Source organism: Oncorhynchus clarkii, chromosome 16, assembly GCF_045791955.1.
Source record: "Oncorhynchus clarkii lewisi isolate Uvic-CL-2024 chromosome 16, UVic_Ocla_1.0, whole genome shotgun sequence".
Taxonomy (NCBI): Eukaryota; Metazoa; Chordata; class Actinopteri; order Salmoniformes; family Salmonidae; genus Oncorhynchus; species Oncorhynchus clarkii.
The window spans coordinates 64,725,268-64,739,915 of NC_092162.1; the positions used below are offsets into that span (position 1 = coordinate 64,725,268).

Sequence of the window (14,648 nt, forward strand, 5' to 3'; positions counted from 1 at the left end):
GCAACCGCAGGGATCTCCAGAAGGTGGTGCGGTCTGCCCAACGCATCACCGGGGGCAAACTACCTGCCCTCCAGGTCACCTACATCACCCGATGTCACAGGAAGGCCAAAAAGATCATCAAGGACAACAACCACCCAATCCACTGCTTGTTCACCCCACTATCATTCAGAAGGCGAGGTCAGTACAGGTGCATCAAAGCAGGGATCGAGAGACTGAAAAACAGCTTCTATCTCAAGGTCATCAGACTTTTAAATAGCCATCACTACCACAGTAGAGGCTGCTGCCCTATATACATAGACTTGTAATCACTGGCCACTTTAAAAATGGAACACTAGTCACTTTAATAATGTTTACATATTTTGCATTGCTCATCTTATATGTACACTTGAAGTCGGAAGTTCACATACAACTTAGCCAAATACATTTAAGCTTAGTTTTCACAATTCCTGACATTTAATTATAGTAAACATTCCGTGTCTTAGGTCAGTTAGATCACCACTTTATTTTAAGAATGTGAAATATCAGAATAATAGTAGAGAGAATTATTTATTCCAGCTTTTACTTATTTCATCGCATTCCCAGTGGGTCAGAAGTTTACATACACTCAATTAAGATTTGGTAGCATTGTCTTTAAATTGTTTAACTTGGGTTAAACGTTTCAGGTAGCCTTCCACAAGCTTCCCACAATAAATTGGGTGAATTTTGGCCCATTCCTCCTGACACTGACCTGTAACTGAGTCAGGTTTGTTGGCCTCCTTGCTCGCACACGCTTTTTCAGTTCTGCCCACACATTTTCTATGGGATTGATGTCGGGGCTTTGTGATGGCCACTCCAATACCTTGACTTTGTTGTCCTTAAGCCATTTTGCCACAACTTTGGAAGTATGCAAAGCACCCCCACAACATGATGCTGCATCCCCCGTGCTTCACGGTTGGGATGGTGTTCTTCGGCTTGCAAGCCTCCCCCTTTATCTTCCAAACATAACGATGGTCATTACGGCCAAACAGTTCTATTTTTGTTTCATCAGACCAGAGGAAATTTCTCCAAAAAGTACGATCTTTGTCCCCATGTGCAGTTGCAAACTGTAGTCTGGCTTTTTCATGGTGGTTTTGGAACAGTGGCTTCTTCCTTGCTGAGCGGCCTTTCAGGTTATGTCGATATAGGACAAATTTTACTGTGGATGTAGATACTTTTGTACCTGTTTTCTCCAGCATCTTCACAAGGTCCTTTGCTGTTGTTCTGGAATTGATTTGCACTTTTCGCACCAAAGTACATCTAGGAGACAGAATGCGTCTCCTTCCTGAGCGGTATGACAGCATGGTGTTTATACTTGCGTACTATTGTTTGTTCATATGAACGTGGTACCTTCAGGGGTTTGGAAATTGCTCCAAAGGATGAACCAGACTTGTGGAGGTCTACAATTTTTTTTCTGAGGTCTTGGCTGATTTCTTTTGATTTTCCCATGATGTCAAGCAAAGAGGCACTGAGTTTGAAGGTAGGCCTTTAAATACATTCACAGGTACACCTTCAATTGACTCCAATTATGTCAATTCGCCTATCAGAAGCTTCTAAAGCCATGACATAATTTTCTGGAATTTTCCAAGTTGTTTAAAGGCACAGTCAACTTAGTGAATGTAAACTTCTGACCCACTGGAATTGTGATACAGTGAATTATAAGTGAAATAATCTGTCTGTAAACAATTGTTGGAAAAATGACTTGTGTCATACAAAGTAGATGTCCTAACCGACTTGTGGAGTTTTAATAATAACCTAAGTGTATGTAAACTTCATGCTTCAACTGTATATACTGTATTCTATACTATCCTACTCTATCTTAGTCTATGCTGCTCTGACATTGCTCGCCCAAATATGTATATATTCCTAATTCCATTCCGTTACTTTAGATGTGTGTGTATTGTTGTGATATTGTTAGATATTACTTGTTAGATATTACTGCACTGTTAGAGCTAAAACCACAAGCATTTTGCTACACCCGCAATAACATCTGATAAACACATGTACAGTGCCTTGCGAAAATATTCGGCCCCCTTGAACTTTGCGACCTTTTGCCACATTTCAGGCTTCAAACATAAAGATATAAAACTGTATTTTTTTGTGAAGAATCAACAACAAGTGGGACACAATCATGAAGTGGAACGACATTTATTGGATATTTCAAACTTTTTTAACAAATCAAAAACTGAAACATTGGGCGTGCAAAGTTATTCAGCCCCTTTACTTTCAGTGCAGCAAACTCTCTCCAGAAGTTCAGTGAGGATCTCTGAATGATCCAATGTTGACCTAAATGACTAATGATGATAAATACAATCCACCAGTGTGTAATCAAGTCTCCGTATAAATGCACCTGCACTGTGATAGTCTCAGAGGTCCGTTAAAAGCGCAGAGAGCATCATGAAGAACAAGGAACAGACCAGGCAGGTCCGAGATACTGTTGTGAAGAAGTTTAAAGCCGGATTTGCATACAAAAAGATTTCCCAAGCTTTAAACATCCCAAGGAGCACTGTGCAAGCGATAATATTGAAATGGAAGGAGTATCAGACCACTGCAAATCTACCAAGACCTGGCCGTCCCTCTAAACTTCCAGCTCATACAAGGAGAAGACTGATCAGAGATGCAGCCAAGAGGCCCATGATCACTCTGGATGAACTGCAGAGATCTACAGCTGAGGTGGGAGACTGTCCTGAGACTGGGACGGAGATTTGTCTTCCAACAAGACAATGATCCAAAACATAAAGCAAAATCTACAATGGAATGGTTCAAAAATAAACATATCCAGGTGTTAGAATGGCCAAGTCAAAGTCCAGACCTGAATCCAATTGAAAATCTGTGGAAAGAACTGAAAACTGCTGTTCACAAATGCTCTCCATCCAACCTCACTGAGCTGTTTTGCAAGGAGGAATGGGAAAAAATGTCAGTCTCTCGATGTGTAAAACTGATAGAAACATACCCCAAGCGACTTACAGCTGTAATCGCAGCAAAAGGTGGCGCTACAAAGTATTAACTTAAGGGGGCTGAATAATTTTGCACGCCCAATTTTTCAGTTTTTGATTTGTTAAAAAAGTTTGAAATATCCAATAAATGTCGTTCCACTTCATGATTGTGTCCCACTTGTTGTTGATTCTTCACAAAAAAATACAGTTTTATATCTTTATGTTTGAAGCCTGAAATGTGGCAAAAGGTCGCAAAGTTCAAGGGGGCGGAATACTTTCGCAAGGCACTGTATGTGACAAATAAAATTAGATTTGATTTGAAGTAATATAACAGGTAGGGAGAATGAGCTCCTCTGTGGTGGTTGGCAAACCCTCAGCCTCCTGGCCCATAGCCCTGCATGGAATCCACTGCGCCACAAAAGCCAAGTAGATATCCACGTTTATAAATACAGGTTCTCTACAGTTATTTTAATTTCTGGTCGTAAACATTATTTTGATTTAATTCCCCTCCATAGTAAATTTTGACGTGTCCATTATTTGTCAACCAAAAAGGAGTTAGGTTTGCCTTAATAACCACATATAACCTCAAATAAATATCCTCTCAGGTACAGTATATCATCCTTCTAATGGCTTCCAGATGCTTCGCCATGTTTCACTGTGATGGTGATGTAATGGTGATGCACCAGTAAAGGCCAAATAAAGGGAAGCCTTGAGATGACCAGTATGAGCAGTCTGATGTCATATAATCATATTTGACACACAAACATTTAAACCACATCTGCAACCATAAGTGTGTAGCTGGGAGAGAGAAAGAGAGAGAGAGAAAGAAAGAGCGAGAGAAAGAGAGAGAGAGAAAGAAAGAAAGAGCGAAAGAGAGAGAGAGAGACCATCCTTTTAAGAGATTTGATAGTGATTTGAAGCGTCACAGTTGTGGGGAATACTGCACATTTTAGTGTGATGCAATTTCAAAAGCCTCGAAAGCAACTTATAAAGACTTTAATCCAATTAATGACACATTTTTTTCAGAGCTATTCGTCACAAGCAAGTATCGTTCTTGATGTTTGATATAGTTTAATCGATGACAACCGCAAATTGCTTTCGGAGAGTGTGAAAATGTGAAATATTTTGTTGAGGCTGATCTGCGTTTTGGAATGTTTCAATGACTGCGTATTTTTAGGAGCAAGTTCAAGAAACATCAAGATGGAATTTCCAGGTAAGTGATTGCACATTTCACTGTTTTATGTAAACTTCAAGCAAATATTGTATGTTTAGTCGTGTAAATATTATAACTATGCTAAATATTATAGTAGACCACTGTCCAGCTTTTTTAGGACTGAGATGTGATGGTGATTTTCTGCTGTTAGTCACCTTTTCTATCAGCATCCGCCACAGTAGCTGTAATTATAGCTACTGTACAATACAAATATGTAGATTTTGCAGTAATACACCAAAAGTTCTAGCTTACAAATAGTTGCATGTTAAAATGCTCCAATTAATTACATGGGTACACAGCTGAAATTTGGCGCGTGGGCTTGCGTTGTGATGATGCGCAAAGTTCTTCAATTCAAGTCATACTCGCTCACACATTGTTGTTTCAGTTTGCCAGTTAGCAGTTTTCTTATTTAAACCGAAAAGTGTGACGAGGTTTACCTCGACCCTCTGTCTGTCCATTCATCCGTATGCAACTGTACCTCATCTCTCACGCACTGCGTTGGCGCGTATTTGCCATGGTTCTGGATTCATGGTAGCCTAAACGACACTATACTTCTTCCAGCCACTTAAGCGAAACTGCCCCTAAAAAACAACTTCTCATTTAGAAAACAATCTGTGTGGCATTGGTATGTTATAAACATTTATTTTAATGTCAAAATTGACTACAAAGAATTTTGGTCATAAAGTCGGTCTCCTCCAAAACTGAGTTTTGTGAGACTTAAGGTCAGGACTGCGTCACAATGTAAATTACAGTTGGGTTTGCAGCACACAAGTATCATCAATTCAGGTGGGCAGCTGCAGGTGACCCAATATTAATGCCAGTTGTAAACTTGGGTTGCCTTTGGATATCCCTATGGGGCTAGTTAGGGACCATCTGTAAATTGCACAATGTACATGGGACAATATGTTAAAATTCCAATAGCTCCAAATTACAATGACTTAAAAACCTCAAACCAACTATAAATTGTAGAAATACATATACAAATATTAAAATAATTTAATGAGAAAACAAAAAATTGTGCAACAGGGAAATATTGTCTCATTTACATTGTGTAATTTATTGACGGTCCCTAACTAATCGTGGAGACAGGCTATCCAAAGTAGGGTGATCACATTGTGCGGGATAGTCACGCATTTTGGCCCTTTGTCCCACTTCCTGCAACCAAACAATCATGTCCCACATTTTATCAACACATTAAAACACCACTTATTTACAAAAAAGGTTGATTTGTCCCATATTTCAGTCAGACTTCCTATTCATTTGATGAGAATTGACATTCCAACCTGTCTCTTTTGCAGTCAAGTTGTGCTTATGACAAGATGTTATATCAAGGATGTGGTGCTGGTGATGATAAACACTTCTTCAATCGTTGTTAAAATATGATATTCTGTGCAGTGCAAGAAGAGACGTAGGCCAATGGCATATTGTCAACCAATCACATTTGTCAAATCCTTTCTGGCTAAATTCCAGCTTAACTTGGAGAGGACAGTTAACTGTTTACAAAAAGCGCGAGTCTAACGAAGAGCTACAAAAGTAAGCAAATAGCCATATTAGACTGAAAGATATAAGGTAATTTCATCAAACTTGTGGGGCTCTTCATGCTCATTAGTTGCACATTCAACATATTTTTTGCTACTTCACTCAAAAAAAGTCTCCCTTCCTAACTGTGTACATTCCCAGAGAACAACCAGAAATGTTTCATTGGCCAAATATTCTCAGATTTTCATAAAACAGTCACATGTGCACTCACACAAAAATCTCCCTCCTGCAGCACTGAGCAAGCTAATTGATGCGCACGTTGCCTATTTTTGCAACACGCTAAATTTTGGTGATGAATAAGTGGTTTCTCGTTTATGCATCACCGAAATTTTGATCCCGCTGCTGACAGCAAACTGTGGGGTTAGCCGGACTGGGATTCGAACCGGGGTCTTGATTAGGCCATTAGGTGTGTACTTATGTTGTTACTATATGAGGAAAAAATTGACCATTAAGTATTCAAATGTAGTAAAACAGTAAAAAAAAATAAAAAAATACTAACACAAATAGTAAGTATTTTGAGATGAGATGAACCTGACTATTGATCAGTTTGATCTAGTATCAGCTTTGGTCCCTGTTGTGTACCATGTGAACTACAGCTGGCAATTTTGAAAGAATGAAACATTATCAGCCCTCTTGGGGCCATTGGTTAATGGACCACACTACTACTACTCCCGTGTTCCAAATGGCTCTCGGCGCGCATGCCAGTAGCTGTTCAATAACCAACCACCATGGTGTTTGATAGTGCTGGTGTATTCTATTCCTCACTCACTTCAGTAATCTTCAGATTTCCAGGTTTGGGGCCCTTTTCCTCTCCTGGACAAGCCTTGATGAGAGCACATCACAATCCATGATCAGACAACAACAGTGTCCCATATCCAGAGACGTTGTCTTATAGGATGAGAATATAGGATGGTTATTTTTGGAACTAGTCTGTCTAGAACTATAATGCCTTTGTTTATCTGTGGAGGTGACTGTCCATCATTTGAAGCCAGTGAGAAACTCACTCATACATGTGTGTCAACGTAGGATCATCCTCAGTGTGTCTGTTGACATATTTCAATGAAATGTTCCCAAAATAGTTTAGGGATGAGGATAATCCAAACATAGGGAAGATTAAAGTATACATCAACAAATGATAGAAGTAGATTCAAATATAGCAAGAGGTGGTTGTAGTCAGACCAAACTTGATAATTAGTTTAAACTTGAAGCATTTACCTCGGTGTAATCATGCATTCAGATACATTCAGACTACTTGTTTACTTGTTTGACTGATGAGTCAATGCTGCCTGTGGATGTCATGAGCAGCATTTGAATCATGATTTTCTTTCTAGTGCAAAACAAGTTACTCTCTCTTTGAAAAGTTACATCACAGGTCACAAACACACAGCAGCTCCCGGCAGGAGGATTTTTTCTGCATCAGACGTCATAATGACGTCACGTTTGGTTGAAATCTGGTTGAAGTGATAACTGGTAAGCAGATTACAACCAGGTAGTGACGCCTTTTTCTGGTCGCCAAAAATGACTTCTTCCATCAGTAAAAATGTCAGCGTCATGTCCTTGCAATCAGTTTTGCCTGCTGGGCTTGAGCCTACTGCTGTCAATTCTCCACATCTATGATGGTTGACCTGAAATAGACCGTTAATTAACAACATTGTTGGTTTGAACATGAAACTCCCTGCCTGCTTGCAATCCTGCCGCTATAAAATGTAGGCATTATAACTCTGACAAGACGCTTTCTCGTTTACACTGTAATTAGAGCTCTCTCATTTACACTTCATTTAGAGCTCTCTCATTTACACTGTAATTAGAGCTTTCTTATTTACACTGTATATAGAGCTCTCCAATTTACACTGTAAATAGAGCTCTCTCATTTACACTGTAAATAGAGCTCTCTCATTTACACTGTAATTAGAGCTCTCTCATTTACACTTCATTTAGAGCTCTCTCATTTACGCTGTAATTAGAGCTTTCTCATTTACACTGTAAATAGAGCTCTCTCATTTACATTGTAAATAGAGCTCTCTCATTTTCACTTTAGAGCTCTCTCATTTACACTGTAATTAGAGCTCTCTCATTGACACTGCAATTAGAGCTCTCTCATTGACACTGTAAATAGAGCTCTCTCATTTACACTGTAATTAGAGCTCTCCCATTACACTGTAAATAGAGCTCTCCCATGTACACTGTAAATAGAGCTCTCTCATTTACACTGTAATTAGAGCTCTCTCATTTACACTGTAATTGGAGCTCTCGCATTTACACTGTAATTAGAGCGCTCTCATTTACACTGCAATTAGAGCTCTCTCATTTACACTGTAATTAGAACTGTCCCATTTACACTGTTATTAGAGCAACACAAGAGTGTTTCTATATGTTATTGATACTGACCATTAGGCTCACAGGTTTAAGTTGTGTTTATAACCATCAGAATGACATTTCCAAGATCTACTGGAGTGTAACCCAGAGAGTGCTTGTCTCTCATGTTTAACATCCAAAGTTCCACCACTGTCATTTTACAGCATGCTCCAAATCAAATTATGTAATGAAGAGCCTGCTTTAAAACGTAATTAGGTTACACATTTTGAATTTGACTAAGGAAAGTTGTCAGCTCGAGCCAGCAATTTAATCAGAGAGTTAGAGAAAAGTCATGCTTCAAGTGAAGGCCTTTTCATTACACATAGATAATTGGGGTGACATATTTCAAGCCTATTTGATAGTAAGTCTGATCTTGGCTTGTTATCAGCTACTCAGAGAAGAAGCCGTGGCAGAGAACCCTTTAGGCATCCGTTATGATTTCACCAATCTGGCAGTGGAAAGTGTCAGTAGTGCTAATTTTCCCAGAAATGCAAAGTTACTGAAATATCACATATTGTAGATAAGGGCCATTTTTAACCTTCATTTAAGCAGGGGATAGTCCCATTGAGACTAACGTATCATTTACAAGGAACGACTGCATTACAAAGCAGCAATGAATTGTATATGTAAGACGGGCAGCTTTATCACTCAATTTCCATGTAATCACACATAATTGCAATTTAGGGACATATACCTCTGTTCCTACAGATACAGACTTTATATTTTGAGGTTGGATGTTATCACCTTCTTTTCTTTCTTTTTTTTGTGGTATTTTTAAAAAAAACTGCATTGTTGGTTAAGGGCTTGTACGTTAACATTTTCATTGTATACCTGGGCATGTGACAAATCATTCGATTAGATTATATTTGATTTGACATGGGACGCACTGATTGGTGTCACCTCGTTAGTCAGTATGTGTTATACCTGTGCTGGTTGCCATCTTGTAAGTGGGAAATTGTTTCACCTGTGCTGGCCCAGGTGCTATTTAAGAGTGGCTGGCCCAGTGCTCCAGTGGTCTTGAGAGATGTGGAGGATTAACATGTTTAATTGACTCTCACTATTTGAGTTCTAGAAAAACAATACTTTATCTAATCTTACCTGTTTTGGATTAGCTCCACTATTTGATTTGATGTGCGTTCTTCTTTTGTTTGCTTCTTCTTGTGCAAATTAATGGGCGCTCATGGTGGGTGTCTTTTAGGTTCTAGTTGTTGTTGCTTATCAACTTTCAGTGGACACCCCCATGAGTGTCTTTCAGAACCTCTCCTAAAACCCCACCTGTTTTGTTTTGCTTGTTGTCAGTGACTCATTGTTAGTTCCGCCTTCTGTTTGAGTGACATTTGTTGGTTTCTTCCTGGGGAATGTAACAGTACATATAGTAGGCCTACATCTATAAGAGTTTGCCTCCATGTAAGCAACATTTTATGATCAGTTGACCATCCACTTGTGTACAAATGCCTTGGCTTATGCTGCAATGCAGTCAATGCTGTCAATCGCGCATCCATTCTGATGCCCCAACTTCTGTGATCTCTATAAGAAGCTTTAACCCTATTGGGCCATAGATGGTCACAGTCACACCATCACTACACTTAGAAAAAAACGTGTTATCTAGAACTTAAAAGGGTTCTTCAGCTGTCCCAATAGGAGAACCCTTTGAAGAACCCTTGTTAGTTCCAGGCTAGAACCCTTGTTGTTTCCAGGTAGAACACTTTTTGTTCTAAGTATAAACTGGTTTGGGTTCCATGTAGAACCCTTTCTACAGAGGGTTCTACATGGAACCCAAAATGGTTCTAACTTGAACAAAAAGGGGTTATCCAATGGGAACAGCCGAATAACTCTTTTGGAACCTTTTTTTCGAAGAGTTTAAGAACCAGTCAAATCCACTTTCTACAATGAAAACAAGCTACATACTGTATCAACTCATTACACATTTCATTCCTATAGAGTGAGGGGATTACTGTACAATTTTGCAACAGGAGTGTGCCCTGAGCAATTGACTGAATGGAAGATGTAACCATTTATAGCTGAAAAGAATACAATATTACCTTGAGAATCATAAATATTGTTTGGCCGTTACTGGCATCTCCCAGATTTGTATTCAACAGTAAATCCTGGTTTGTGTGACTGTCCTCCATCCTTATATATTCTGAGCTCCCTGATTGGTCTGTGCTATCTCCTTCTCAATTATATCAGTTTTTGTACTCGCATAAGAAATAAGGTATAAATCTGATGAGTCATGCTCTCTTGGAAATGTAAAGCCTTGAATCAAGGCCTCCCAATTACTCCCTTCTCCTTATCTTATCTGTTAGCAGGTGCTTCAAGTAGAGGGTAAAGACTCGTGCCAATAAAGTCATAGCATCATGACATCTAAATCCCCCCCATCTCTACACTACCACCACCAGTATGGCATGGTTTGGCCATTTGGATGGGGTGGCTGTCATTCCACCACGTGGCCTCGCTTCCTATGGATGCTGTGTGTGGGGATGAGCCCTGGGTCCTGGGCCTCCCATCAACACTTCCATCCCCACTCCATCAAGATCCCTGGAGACATCACCCTTGGAGGCCTGTTCCCCATCCACGCCAGGGGGCCTCATGGCCTGCCCTGTGGGGAGATCAAGAAGGAGAAAGGCATTCACCGCATGGAGGCTATGCTCTACGCCCTGGACCAGATCAACAGTGACCCGGAGCTACTCCCCAACATTACTCTGGGGGCCAGGATCCTGGACACATGCTCTAGAGACACCTACGCCCTGGAACAGTCGCTCACCTTCGTCCAGGCCCTCATCCAGAAGGACACCTCGGACATACGCTGCTCCAACGGAGAGCCGCCCATCATCCGCAAGCCTGAGCGTGTGATAGGGGTGATCGGGGCCTCAGCCAGCTCTGTGTCCATCATGGTTGCCAACGTGCTGCGTCTATTTGAGGTGAGATCAATGTGAATGTCCTATACGTGGTGGGAGTTTCCATTGGCCAGTTTGTTTGTGTTTGTAAGTCATTTGTTACAGTGTTTTGATGTTGGACCAGTGTGTTATCATGTTAGACAATGTGTATGGTTGTTCTTGGCGATACATGGGGTCAGGGTGACCCTGGCGCTGTGGCTGTGGAATGCCATCGCTCTCCCACAATCCCCTCTGAGAGGGGGCAGTCACATGGGGCTGCTCTGGGACAGTCCATTCAGCTGACTTAGAGCTACAGTTAATTGACAATAAGGACTTAGACAGTGGAGCTAATCATGTTTATGGCTTTGATCAGCCTAAAGGTTCCGGTATTGTATTCTCTGGGCTGGATTGAGCCTGCTGGATAGAGTTCGGGTAGGAGTTGAGTAACAACAAACTTTCCATTACAGTTTTTCTACTTTATCTCTACTTCATCACATTTGGTGTCAAGGCAAAAGTTATGAAGGCCAATAATCTACTCACAAATTGAATTGTGAATGGAATGGAATGGAAATATACTGAGTTTGATTCATTATGGGACTCAATCATCTACTTTCTAGTGAATTGGTCAGATATGATCTGTGGTCATATGTGTTATTAGGCCACAGACTGTACAATAAGATTGGTAGTAAAAAAATAAAAAATAAAGCCTATTGTGAACTAACACTCACACTTGACCTTTTTTCCCCCTTACTAGCTCTGACTTTGCTGATAAGCTACTTTATTAAGGAAAAATGTACTTACCATGACTGTGATGTGTGGTTGTCCCACCTAGCTATCTTAAGACGAATGCAGTAACTGTACCAGGCTCTGGATAAGAGCGTCTGTTTATTGACTAAAATGTCAAATGTAATGGTATGCTTCTGCCATAATCAGAATGATACAGTTATCACCATGGTAACTCATTAGGTCCAGGGTCTGTAGTATACACTACACTATGAAACCAGTGTCTGTAGTATACACTTCACTATGAAACCAGTGTCTGTAGTATACACTACACTATGAAACCAGTGTCTGTAGTATACACTACACTATGAAACCACGGTGTGTAGTATACACTATGAAACCAGGGTGTGTAGTATACACTACACTATGAAACCAGGGTGTGTAGTAAACACTATGAAACCAGTGTCTGTAGTATACACTACACTATGAAACCAGGGTGTGTAGTATACACTACACTATGAAACCAGTGTCTGTAGTATACACTACACTATGAAACCAGGGTGTGTAGTATACACTACACTATGAAACCACGGTGTGTAGTATACACTACACTATGAAACCACGGTGTGTAGTATACACTACACTATGAAACCAGTGTCTGTAGTATACACTACACTATGAAACCAGGGTGTGTAGTATACACTATGAAACCAGAGTCTGTAGTATACACTACACTATGAAACCAGGGTGCGTAGTATACACTATGAAACCAGGGTGTGTAGTATACACTACACTATGAAACCAGGGTGTGTAGTATACACTATGAAACCAGGGTGTGTAGTATACACTATGAAACCAGGGTGTGTAGTATACACTATGAAACCAGGGGGTGTAGTATACACTACACTATGAAACCAGAGTCTGTAGTATACACTACACTATGAAACAGAATAAAAGGTATGGCTCTGATTAGGGAACAAAACAACCTTGTGTTCACACAGACATTTAGTGAACATTAAAATGATAAACATGTATGGGTAAACTGTATTAATGAATATATGGTTACAGCTCAAAATGTGTCCTTTGTAGCGTAAGGTAATGCAGTCAATGGATTATGCTTAATTACGACAAAGAATAACGACACAAATCATGCGTGAGATGGAACATGTAAATGTATTGGAGGGGAAGTCAAAAGCCCCAGGTAAACAGAACACAGAACAACCTCTCTGTTGCTGCTGCCAGACCTGGGCTTTTCATCTGAAGTCAGCAGGCATATGGAGATGTGATCATCTAAAAAGCTGAACTAATGGAACGCAAAATCGGAGAAAAACTCCAAACCGATCACTGAAAAAGGTTTGTTAAACAAGAGTCTTCAGGTTATTAGGTGTTGTTGTACAGTAGTATTAATGACAGTGTACCTCAGTATCGTTTGCAATGCATGCTCTATCATGTCTCCTCCGCTTCATTGGGTCTTGTTGGCAGTCAGGCTCAAGAGCTCTTTACTCCGTATAGATAGTGTGCCAGAGAACAGAAAATGTGGAATCTCTGTAACTAATTGTCAGATTTGCACCATACTGTAAGCTTACTGAGTATTTCCCTCTTCTTCTTGGCCCTCCATGAAAATAAAATCCCATCCTACATGGGTCTTATGTAAGAAAGTGAATTATGAAACGGAACAGCATTGTTAGGGATCCTTGTTGGTGTTTACGTGCTTTGAATCTAGGAAGAGGGAAATTGATTGTACGACACCTATTTGTCCGACTGCATAGTTATACAGTTGAAGTCGGAATTTTACATACACTTAGGTTAGAGTCATTAAAACTCGTTTTTCAACCACTCCACAAATTTGTTGTTAATTAACAAACTATAGTTTTGGCATGTCGGTTAGGACAACTACTTTGTGCATGACACAAGTCATTTTTCCAACAATTGTTTACAGACAGATTATTTCACTTATAATTCACTGTATCACAATTCCAGTGGGTCAGAAGTTAACATACACTAAGTTGACTGTGCCTTTAAACAGCTTGGAAAAGTCCAGAAAATGATGTCATGGCTTTAGAAGCTTCTGATAGGCTAATTGACATAATTTGAGTCAATTGGAGGTGTACCTGTGGATGTATTTCAAGGCCTACCTTCAAACTCAGTGCCTCTTTGCTTGACATCATGGGAAAATCAAAAGAAATTAGCCAAGACCTCAGAAAAAAATTGTAGACCTCCACATGTCTGGTTCATCCTTGGGAGCAATTTCCAAATGGTACCACGTTCATCTGTACAAACAATAGTACGCAAATATAAACACCATGGGACCACGCAGCCGTCATACCACTCCGGAAGGAGACGTGTTCTGTCTCCTAGAGATGAACGTACTTTGGTGTACCTTGTGAAGATGCTAGAGGAAACAGGTACAAAAGTATCTATATCCACAGTAAAAACGAGTCCTATATCGACATGCTCAGCAAGGAAGAAGCCACTGCTCCAAAACCGCAATGAAAAAGCCAGACTACGGTTTGCAACATCACATGGGGACAAAGATTGTACTGTCTGGTCTGATGAAACAAAAATAGAACTGTTTGGCCATAATGACCATCATTATGTTTGGAGGAAAAAGGTGAAGGCTTGCAAGCTGAAGAACACCATCCCAACCGTGAAGCACGGGGGTGGCAGCATCATGTTGTGGTGGTGCTTTGCTGTAGGAGGGACTGGTGCACTTCACAAAATAGATGGCATCGTGAGGTAGGAAAATTATGTGGATCTATTGAAGCAACATCTCAAGACATCAGTCAGGAAGTTAAAGCTTGGTCGTAAATGGGTCTTCCAAATGGACAATGACCCCAAGCATACTTCCAAAGTTGTGGCAAAATGGCTTAAGGACAACAAAGTCAAGGTATTGGAGTGGCCATCACAAAGCCCTGACCTCAATCCCATAGAAAATGTGTGGGCAGAACTGAAAAAGCGTGTGCGAGCAAGGAGGCCAACAAACCTGACTCA

General features: G+C 40.3%; 1 protein-coding gene across 1 annotated transcript in view; it reads left to right on the plus strand.

Annotated features, from left to right (window-relative positions):
- Positions 1–4,023: 4,023 nt before the first annotated feature.
- Positions 4,024–14,648, plus strand: part of LOC139367745 (glutamate receptor, metabotropic 6a) — a 34,336-nt gene continuing 23,711 nt past the window's right edge. The window contains exons 1-2 of the mRNA XM_071106064.1: positions 4,024–4,164; positions 10,365–10,979. Of these exons, the coding sequence (XP_070962165.1) occupies positions 10,416–10,979 (564 nt within the window). The 5' untranslated portion in view covers positions 4,024–4,164; positions 10,365–10,415. The remainder of the gene's footprint in view (positions 4,165–10,364; positions 10,980–14,648) is intronic.